Source organism: Gallus gallus, chromosome 33, assembly GCF_016699485.2.
Source record: "Gallus gallus isolate bGalGal1 chromosome 33, bGalGal1.mat.broiler.GRCg7b, whole genome shotgun sequence".
Lineage (NCBI taxonomy): Eukaryota > Metazoa > Chordata > Aves > Galliformes > Phasianidae > Gallus > Gallus gallus.
Window position 1 is genome coordinate 2,194,553 of NC_052564.1, and position 10,445 is coordinate 2,204,997.

A 10,445-nucleotide genomic window follows, 5' to 3' on the forward strand; every position below is an offset into this window, starting at 1 on the left:
TTTATTCTGTATTTATACTGTTCTAATGTTTTTCACTGAAATATCATTACGCACATCAATTACTTCTCAGTTGGTACCTTTGCAGTGTAGCCCAGGGACGCTGTACATGAGGAACCAGGCTTTGTCTGAAACTTAATAACTGAAGGACATGCAATGATTTTGTCTGTCATTCTTCTTGTGAGACACTTCTGGAGCTGCCGGGGTCAGTTGCTCTCAGAAACCCATAGTCCAGCAGGAAGCATATGGCTGTTAATCCAACTGTGCGGTGACTTCAGCCTGCAATAGCTGACGGGCCATCCCTTGGCTCCTGGCTGGGGTCTGTGTTTTCAGGCTCACATCTGTCAGTGCCTCTGGCAGGCCAGCAGCAGCACCTGCTTTGCACGTTGGTTGTCAGATCCCCTCTTCCTCAGTCCCTGTGAGACCCTGCATAGGAAAAGGCCTTGGATACGGGTTCTCATCTCAGAGGCTTAAACATTTACCTGAAGTCTCCCTTCAGTGCTTCTTTCCATTTGCCACACAGAGGTGGGCACTGCCTTCAGCATGCTCTGGGGTAGCTGAAGCACACATGAGAGCCCAGGAAAAGTTCCTCAGGACTCTCAGGAGACATTCTGGAGTATGAATATGTTGGTGTGAAATGCAACTCTCGGGTAGCGCAGAGCTGCTGGGCAGGCGGTGCAGGTTCTCCTGCAAGAGATTTGTGTCCTTCCCCTTCCTGAGTGAGGTGCCACTTCTGTCTCAGGAATGGAACAGCCAACAGAGGTGAGACAGAAGCTTTCCAAGAAAAGGCTCAGAGTTGCACTGAGAGACAGAATTCAGTGGTGCGGTGGTGGTGTGCTGAGCTGAACCTCAATCCCCTAGCCCCTTAGCCTTGCAGCTCCTGTGGCTTGGTGGCAGTGCTGCCGTGTGGCTGCAAACACAAGCAAGGACATGCAGTGGGCACTTCTGTCACGCAGGTTGTTTCCACTACAGCAAGTCTATCATTAGCGGAGATCTCCTCATGGCAGTGCGTGAAGGCTCAGGGCTTCTTTAAAAGTTGCTGCCAGGAACATTCCCAAGCAATGGACTGCACAGATTCCCAGACTTACTCTCCCACTCATTCTAAAATCAAGCTGTAATTGCTATCATTAAAGTGTTATATTTAATGCTAGCCCTCAGTGCATTCCAAAACAAAACACTGATCCATAATGCTTGCCCATACACTGTCCTGAAAACCTTTGCAGAACACCAAGCCCTCTCACTAAACCTTTGCTTCATCTCTGCCCCGAAAGGTGAGTTTTGAACTATCCTGAACACCCAATCCTGAACACCTATCCTGAACACCTATCCTGAACACCCAATGCCCACAGACCTGGTTCCTGTGCTCTGCCCTCCTCACATTAATTCAGCCCCCTGTATTTCTGTAAATACTGTAAACTGTAAACTTTGCATACTTGGCTCTTCAGGGCAGAGCAGGTATCGTGGAGTCTTTGAGCAAATGCATTTAATGAAGTGATGAATGTAAAGTGATGTTTGTACAGGATGTGACGTGTGACTGATCTGCTTGAGGCCATAAGGAGGAGGTGGGTCGGAATGCTGCAGTGAGCTCAGCTCTACCTCAGGACCTCATGGGCCTGCAGGTGGCACGTGGCTGTGAAGGTGGCAGTGAGATCCCTTCTGTCTGTGGAGTTGATAGGCCAGCACCAGGAACGTGCCACAGGAAGGAATGGTGTGCTCACTTCTGCCTGAAGCAGCTGTTTGTCACCCCTTGAGTTCTGGCTGGGATCTGTGCATACAGGATCACATCTGCCGTGTCCCTGAGAGGCTGACAGAAAGTGCCAGGTTGACATGTTGGCAGTGGGATCCTCTCTGCCTAAGCAGCTGGTAGGCCCCATAGAGGAAGGAGGAGGTTTGTGTGAGGGACTGTGATGGCTGTTCTGTGTGAGTACACAACTCGACAGCAGGAGGGACATGACCTGGTCGTGTCTACCCAAGAAGCTGGCACGTGCCTTGGAAGATGACGGTGATGTTCCTTCTTCTTAATGGCTGACAGGCCACAAGAAAGTTGATGGGTGGTGTTTCCATAAAGAAGTGATTTCCAACATGATGGAATTTACCTTGGTAGTGGAAATGTGCAAGGGGGGAAAAATACCTACCTCAAAGTGCAGCTTGAAATGTAGAGACTGAGCATGAAGAGGAAGAAACGTCACTGGAAGGGTTATGATGTGGGGCCATGCGAAGGGATCACTCCATGGCTTTGTGTTTCAAGGGATGTTCGGAGAGGCTTGAGAGACATCAGCAATTGCAGTGCCAGGGTCAGAGCAGGGTAGAGAAAAGAGGTGGGTGTCTGCAGACCACAGGGAAATAGGGGCTGGGCTGGAACAGCACAGGAAAGCCTGCAGAGGAGAAGGCAGTGGGTGCTGGTGAGGATGGAGGGCCCCAAGAGCAATAAGGTCTGAGTCCCTTTGGTATGGTTTGTGAGGAGATTTATAATTCTCATGGTAATGGGGCCTCAATGCCTCCTTGCATCCCTGTGCAGAATCTGGGAGGTGTCACACCGTTGTCCATCACGTGGCTTAGAATTGGCCCCAACCCACCAACCCCAGGACAAGCCCTGAGCCAGATACAGTGGATCTCCCCTCAGGTGTCTGGATGTCAGGCCTTGGCCCTTCTTCATCAAACATACCAAAAGATGTCTCTGCATAATGCTTTACCTGACTGTAACCATTGTTTCCAATTACCTGCTCTAACAAGTCCAAGGGGAGGCTGTGTTGCTAATGTCCCTCAGTGGGCCCCATTAGTACTCCAGGAACCTTCAGCTTTTCCTTCTGACTTGACTTTCTCAAGTGCTTACAACATTCTCCTCTCAGTACCTCAGGTTGATAGACCTAGCATCAAATGTACCACGAGTCTCTCTGAAGTGCAGAAAGTTGCAATGAGCCATGTCTGTTCCATCATGTGCTGGAAGTCAAGATTTATACAGCTAGGTGGAGAGGTTTCATAATGTAGTAAAGGAAGAAGATTTCAAAGGGCATCCGAGAAAAATGTGTTCTGATTTGAAGCAGTGCATCTTGTTGCTTGTGGAGCACCATTCTTCCATTGTTGTCGATCCAGAGTGTCTCCTAAGGAGATCTGCACAGGCAGGAAAAGCAATTGCTTGAGCTCTGACACAGTACGGGCAACCTGACTGCTCACCTCCCCATGCCTGACGTGTTAGCTCTACGCCACCTGGCACTTGCATCACTTTTCCCTACAGCAGACTTCTCTACTGAAGTCTGCAGCTGGATGTTACAGTTCCTTTACGCCGTTCCTTTACCTGCTTTCCTTAGAGAGCGGTCTGCACACAGGCACAGGATGTTTCTTCCTACTTTAAAACAAACAACAGTAAAATTTTCCCTAAAACCAGAACATACTCCTCAGCCATATTCCATCAGCATGGTTCACCTCACCAAAAGGATCAGTACTTTACATAGATAGATAGGAAATGATAAATATCAATAGGAAAAGCATATGACCTGAAGGTTAAATGATAAGTCAACTCTGCTGCACTGTGTGATCACAAGCACCCCTTGCCATCTCCAGAGCCACACGAGGTCCTGTCTGGGATGGGCAGCTGTCCGAGAAGACTTGCAGGAGAACAGAGCCCTCTGGAAGCTGCAGATGGAAGTTGGGAAGAGGGTCTCAGGGCAGTACACTGCCAACAGTTGTCTTGGTCCCTGTAGCTGCAGCCCAACCCAGCACACTAAATGCCTCCCAGACAAGTCAGTGTATCTCTGCGGGTTACCCAGCGCTGAAATGGCTACTGATAAGCCAAGAAACTCTGCCTTATTCTCAGTATACACAAACATCTGTGGACTACTTTGGGTCATCAGTGTCAAACTCAGCCTGAAAGACTCAAGTATAGGTCACAGTCACTGTGGTGAAACCCATCACGTTGGGAAAACATCCCCACCAAACTATGGAAATTAAAAAGGAACAGTGTGAAAAGACTCATCAGGTCAGTCTTCAGATGAAGGTTATATACAGTTAATCTGTTATGGAGTTGGAGAGCAAAAAGCATTGGATTGTGCCTCAAAAAACTATAAGAGGTCTAATTCATTTAATCCATGAGCTAATGCAAAGACTGTCAGCATGAAGGACTCTGGTTTATGCCATAACATGAGGAAGAAAGTAGGTTGCTGGTGTATGAAATGTCATTCCTGTGCCATGACCAGTGCAGATAACGCTGGAGTAGAAGCTCCAGGCCAGCAGCAATATACTGAAGCCATGGTTGTAGCAGAAGGCTCTTTGAGCAACTGAGCGCACGTTCTCATTATCAAAATGAACGTGGAGGCCACCACTGCAAAAATGCTGCTTCACATCATCTTTTCTCAGTGGACTCTGCTGCACATCATCAAGTCCAGTATCAGAACCACCGGGCCAGCAGCTGGAAGGAGTCAATGTAGGGGCAGGAAGCACATCCCTACACCACTCATCCCAGCAGGGACAAAGGTCAGAGGAGCAAGGGAGAGGCAGGCTGAGGACAGGTGGCTGGAGTGCTGATGCCAGGTCACTGTCACTGCAGCACCTGAATGGCCCCTGGAAGATGTGCAGGGCAGCAGCACTGGGAGGTCATTGAGTGCATCAGCAGGGACAGCACTGGAGAGGGGAGGGCGAGGCGAGTGGCTGAGCCCCATCCAGGTGCTGGCTGTGGGTGCTCTCTGGTGCAGCCACCTACAGCAGAAAGGCAAGCACAGCATGTTCCTTCTCATTCATCCATCCCTGAACACACAGCAATGCTTCACAGCCCTTCACCAGGTCCAGCCCTCCTCCCACACAGCCTTGCCCAGGCTGGTGTGTCCGTGCTTCTCTGGCAGCAGCTCCTGGTTCCCTCCTGCTTCCCTCCCCATGCTCCCCGAGGGACCCTGAGCTGGTGGAGCTGCTCTGCAGAGCGAGGGAGCTGTGGTGCCCTGGGACACCGGTCTGGCCCTGTGCTACTCAGGGTCGGAGGCAGTCCCAACTGGATGCAATCTCTACTACTGAGTCCATCTCCATCTGCCCTGCTCGCTCAACAGCACCATTGCAGAGCACTTATTTGCCTGTGGGCTCATAAGGTTCCCCTGTTCCCTTGGATCAATGGTCTGTCATTCCATAAGGAATCATTCATATCCCACGCAGACTCTTACACTGTCCCTGGAGATCCCCTGGCATCTCCTGGCTGCTCCAGATTCCTCTCCAGGACAGCATCTGCCATCAGCCCCACAGCAGCAGGGGCAGTCCCACACAGTTCTGTTCAAGACCAGTGAATGTTTGCTGGGCCATGTAAAACCAAGAAGGGAGCTCTCGTCTGCCCTTTGGTCCTCACAGATCATCCAGGGACTCTGAACCATGCAGAACGCCAGGAAAGCAAGAGAACTTTCCTGAGGGCTGTTCTTTGCCTATATTCCTGGCACAGCTTTGGAAGTGACAACCAGTCCTCTGGCTAAGCCCCAAACAGCCCCTTCTGCTATGATGGTCCCAGAAGGGCGGCCAGCTGTGGCACAGTGCTGCACACTGCCTGCCCTGCCTGCAGACACAGGGACGCCACTGCACAGGCAATAGCACTGTCACCAATTGCACCAGAACCGAGAACTGACACAAATGCAAGGACACAGGACAACAGTTGGAAACTGTAAAGAGAGCAGCACTGAAAAGACCACGTCCTGCTGCTGCCCGTGGCTGTGACTCCAGGGCTCCAGAAGCAGCAGCACAACTCAAAGGCAGCAGAGTCCCCACCAGGCACTGACAGACATCCCTCAGGGACACTGCTGCTCCGTGTGACATTTGTTTCTTAGGTCCTGAGCCTCTTCAGATGATCCAGACCAGATGGGAGGCAAAACAAATGATCCTCTGTGGATTTTGTTATCTCTTCATATAACCTAGTTCTTTAAGTAGAATAGGTTCATCACATAGAAGTAAAAACAAGCAAACATAAAGACGGATGATGAATATAATTTAAGTGGAATTAAATTTATTATAGGTATGACAAACTGACATGAAGAAGAAACAGAAACACCAGGTAAAATCAATCAGGCTTTTCCTAAATTTTCTGTAGTCCTGAGAACATGATGAACATCTTTCTGATGGTGAAACAGAGCATGTTGGAATATCTTCCTGAGGGCACCCTTGAGCTCCTGGTTCCTCATGCTGTAGATGAGGGGGTTCACAGCTGGAGGCACCACTGTGTATGGAAATGACACCACCAGGTCCAGGAATGGGGAGGAGATGGAGGGAGGCTTCAGGTAGGCAAACATGCCAGTGCTCACAAAGAGGGAGACCACAGCCAGGTGAGGGAGGCACATGGAGAAGGCTTTGTGCCGTCCCTGCTCAGAGGGCATCCTCAGCACGGCCCTGAAGATCTGCACATAGGACACAACAATGAAAACAAAACACCCAAAAAAGACAAGGACACCAGCCATGATAAGCCCAACTTCCCTGAGGTAGGCATCTGAGCAGGAGAGCTTGAGGATCTGGGGGATTTCACAGAAGAACTGATCCACAGCATTGCCTTGGCACAGAGGCAGGGAAAATGTATTGGCAGTGTGCAGCAGGGAATAGAGAAGCCCAGTGCCCCAGGCAGCTGCTGCCATGGTGGCACAAGCTCTGCTGCCCAGCAGGGTCCCGTAGTGAAGGGGCTTGCAGATGGCAACATAGCGGTCATAGGACATGATGGTGAGAATGCAATATTCTGCTGAGATGAAGAAGAGAAAGAAAAAGACCTGTGCAGCACATCCTGCGTAGGAGATGTCCCTGGTGTGCCGGAGGGCATTGGCCATGGCTTTGGGGAGAGTGGTGGAGATGCAGCCCAGGTCGAGGAGGGCGAGGTTGAGGAGGAAGAAGTACATGGGGGTGTGCAGGCGGTGGTCGCAGGCTACGGCTGTGCTGATGAGGCCGTTGCCCAGGAGGGCAGCCAGGTAGATGCCCAGCAAGAGCCAGAAGTGCAGGAGCTGCAGCTGCCGCGTGTCTGCCAACGCCAGGAGGAGGAACTCGCTGATGGAGCTGCTGTTGGGCATCTGTGGTTCCTGGGCTTGGAGTCCTGTTCAGAGTGCAGAAGATAATCACAAGGCAGTTCCCACAGTCACACCTCTGGCTGTATTATAGAATCTTTCTTTCTTTTAGGAGAATGTTCTTTTACCCCCATTATTTGAATTTAATTTCATGAAGCTCAGCCATCCATATGCAGGAGAAGATTATGGAGCTTTTCCTTTACTCTCATTCTCTAATCTTATCCCATCTCTCTGGATATTTGATTCCATATCTCTTACCTTTACCCCAACTGCTACTAGGGCCCACATGCCCAACCTCTGTGCCCTTCAGTTTCTGTTAGAGAAAGCTGCCTTTTTTCAGCATAAGTACATTATTCATGTCTGCAGAAAATGAGAATAATTTCGACTGCTTCTATCCTTCGAGAAAGGAGAGGCTGAAATCACATTCTGTGTGTATGAATACAAAACAAGCGATTGATTAAAGTAAGATTCAGGAGTCTCAGAGATGTGTTCAATGTTGACAGCCCTTTTTAGATTTCAGTCTGCAGTCCTTTTCCCTTCCCTACGGATATAAAAGAAAAATCCATGCCTTGTCTCTCCTCTTGCAAAGTGCTCTTCGAAACATGCTGGGGTGCAGTGTAACTGTGATCCCCCTGCCCCAGGCAGCAGCTGTGGCAGCAGAAGGCCCCTGCCCTGCCGGGGGGCTCCTTCCCCCCACACATCTCCCCGCAGCGCCCTGGACAGCTCCCCGGGCAGGCTGAGTGCTGAGCCTGGCAGGCGGCAGAGTCCCTGCCCCGGCACACAGCCCCTGGGGCACAGCAGGGACCCTGCTCTGCACCACAGGAATGGGTACCTGCATCAGGACTGAGTCTTTTTCCCTGAAAAAAGAAACACAGAATGTTTGCAGCCTGATCTGCAATGAGATGTCCCAAATTCAGTGATACCTACAGGAAAATGAGCTGCATTGCCTGCATCAGGAAATTTACCTTCTTAAAAGATGAGAGCAGTGCTCCTCCAGTGAGCTCACAGCCTGCTCACACTGTACACATCCTGTAATCTCTCCGTCCTTTTTGTTATATCCTCATGCCACCTGCACATCATGTCCCTTGCCCTTTTGTGCTGTACAGAGGAGCTGCTCCTGGGCACAGCTCTATAGAGCTGCCCACTTGTATGGGCTCCCTGTGTCCCAGGAGCCTGGCCCAGCTCAGCAGCAGAGGATGTCATTTTTATCCTTCCCACTCATCTCCCCTGAGATGTCCCTGGGTCTCCATGGCCAACAGCTCCTGAAAGACAACAGCATGGTGACTGTTCTTGGAAATCTGCTGCATTAACCACCAAGTGTCCAGTGGACAGTGAAAAATTACAGACATAGAGTTATTCCTACCAGAGAATCTTTGCTGTAACCAAAAGGGCACACAGAGAAGGACAGGGAGGGGTGGACTTCCCCTGGGCAGGGCAGTGATCCAGCTGAGGCAGTGCAGGCATCTCATCCCTAGATGGATACCCTGGGGCTGAAATGGGATTCAGCTCCACATGGACCCACAGGAGCTGGGATTCCTCAGGTTCAGTTCAGGTGTGCACAAGGAGTTGCCTGCATGTGAGCTCCTGCTCTGAGTCCTTGGTCCTACAACAGGGAGTCAGTTGCTCACACACAGACCCTGGGTGATGACCAAGGTGCCTCAGGCAGCTTCAACTGATGAAACCTCTGTTTTCTATTGGCTCACATGTAAATGGCGTCAGAAGCAGCCAAGTATCATGCCAGTTCCCTGGGCTGTCCAGCACACTCAAGTGCAGCAACAAATGCAACACTTGGCCTTCAGGGAAGCCATGGCCCAGTTGCAGGCCTGAGCTCTTCTTTGGACCACAGGGACACTGTTAAATGGCTTCCTCAACTGGACGGTTGCACAAGGGGAATACAGTGTCTTTACAGAGGATGTGATTTTTTTCTACCCCACTCACGTTCCCTGAGAATTTCCTGGGTCTCCATGGCCAACAGCTCCTGAAAGACAACAGCATCATGATTGCATTTTGTCTTGGATCTGCAAATGATGTCTAGATTGTTGGAATAGCACGACCCTCTTGCCATGGCTTGCTGCATGCACCACTCCCACTTGGCATCACGTTGTAATGCACAGCTGTTGTAGGCTGTGAGGATGTCCAGTATGAACAGGTAGTCAACCAGAATGCCACATTCAAGTTCAGAAGTTTCATATCCAAGTCAGAGGCACCATTACCTCACTGGAAGAGTTTGGCTCTGGAGATGTCATGTTTGATGCTAACTCACATGCAGAGGAGCAATTAATGACTCCAAGGATCTCAGCAACTATATGCAGAAAGTGTTCTGAATAGCTATAACCAGAGAGGATACCATCTTCTGAACACCAGAACCATGGTGTGGATGCAAGATCGAGCCAGGTTAAACCCAATGATGCTTCTGATTTGGGATGCTTCCTGAAGCGTCTTTACCTAATGTATTCATCCAAAGGAATAAACAAGACGGAGCAGATTACCTTGAGTGTGACCACGTGGCATGTGCAGGACAGCCAGGGGATCAGGCCCAGCCAACATGGATTCATGAATGACGGGTCCTGCTTGACCTCCCTGCTCCTACTCTGACCAGATGACCTGCCTGGTGCACAAGGGAAAAGCTGTGGATGTCATCTACCTAGACTTTGTCAATGCCTTTGATTCTGTCTCCCACAGCACTCTCCTGGAGAAGCTGGCAGCCCATGGCTTGGACAGGTGTTCTCTTTGCTGGGTAAAGAACTGGCTGGATGGCCAGGCCCAGGGGGTGGTGGTGAATGGAGTTAGATCCTGCTGGTGGCCAGTCACGAGTGGTGTTCCTCAGGGGTCAGTACTGGGACCTGCCCTGTTTAATATCCTTATTGACCAATGGCTGATGACAACGGGATGAGCTTTAGCAAGACAAAGTGCTGAGTCTTACAGTTTGGTCATGATAAGCCCATGCATTGCTAATGGCCTGGGGCAGTGTGGCTGGCCAGCGGCAAGGAGGAAAAGGAGCTGGGTGTGTTAGCAAAGCGCAATTGGTTCCGGATGAAACATGCAAAATTTCATCCAAGCTTAAGAAAGTATTTCTTTACTGTAAGCTGCTGATTAGCAGAAGTGGCTGCCCAGAGAGTTACCTTCCCTGTAGGCATTCAAACGACTTGTAGTGCCACTCTTGGAAATGCAATTCTGCAGCCCTATGCTCAGGTGGAGGCCTGTGAGGAATGGTGTTCCCAGAGGTTCATCTTGGGACTGGTGATCTTCATCATGTTTATGAGTGAAATAGACAGTGGGATGGAGTGTACCCTCAACAAATCTGATGATGACACCAAGCTGAGGGGTGCAACTGATACAACAGAAGGAAAATATGTCATCCAGAGGGACCCAAACAAACTTGAAAAGTGGGCGAATGTGAACCTGATGAGATTCAACAAGCCCAAATGCAAGGTGTTGGACATG

General features: G+C 50.2%; 1 protein-coding gene across 1 annotated transcript; it reads right to left on the minus strand.

Moving 5' to 3' along the window:
- Positions 1-6,023: 6,023 nt before the first annotated feature.
- Positions 6,024-7,007, minus strand: LOC107049407 (olfactory receptor 14I1-like). The gene has a single exon (XM_015272910.3). The coding sequence runs from the start codon at positions 7,005-7,007 to the stop codon at positions 6,024-6,026; it is 984 nt and encodes a 327-aa protein (XP_015128396.3).
- Positions 7,008-10,445: the final 3,438 nt, after the last annotated feature.

Coding starts and splice junctions, on each gene's coding strand:
- LOC107049407 (XM_015272910.3), bottom strand. CDS start 7,007: ATGCCCAACAGCAGCTCCATCAGCGAGTTCCTCCTCCTGGCGTTGGCA.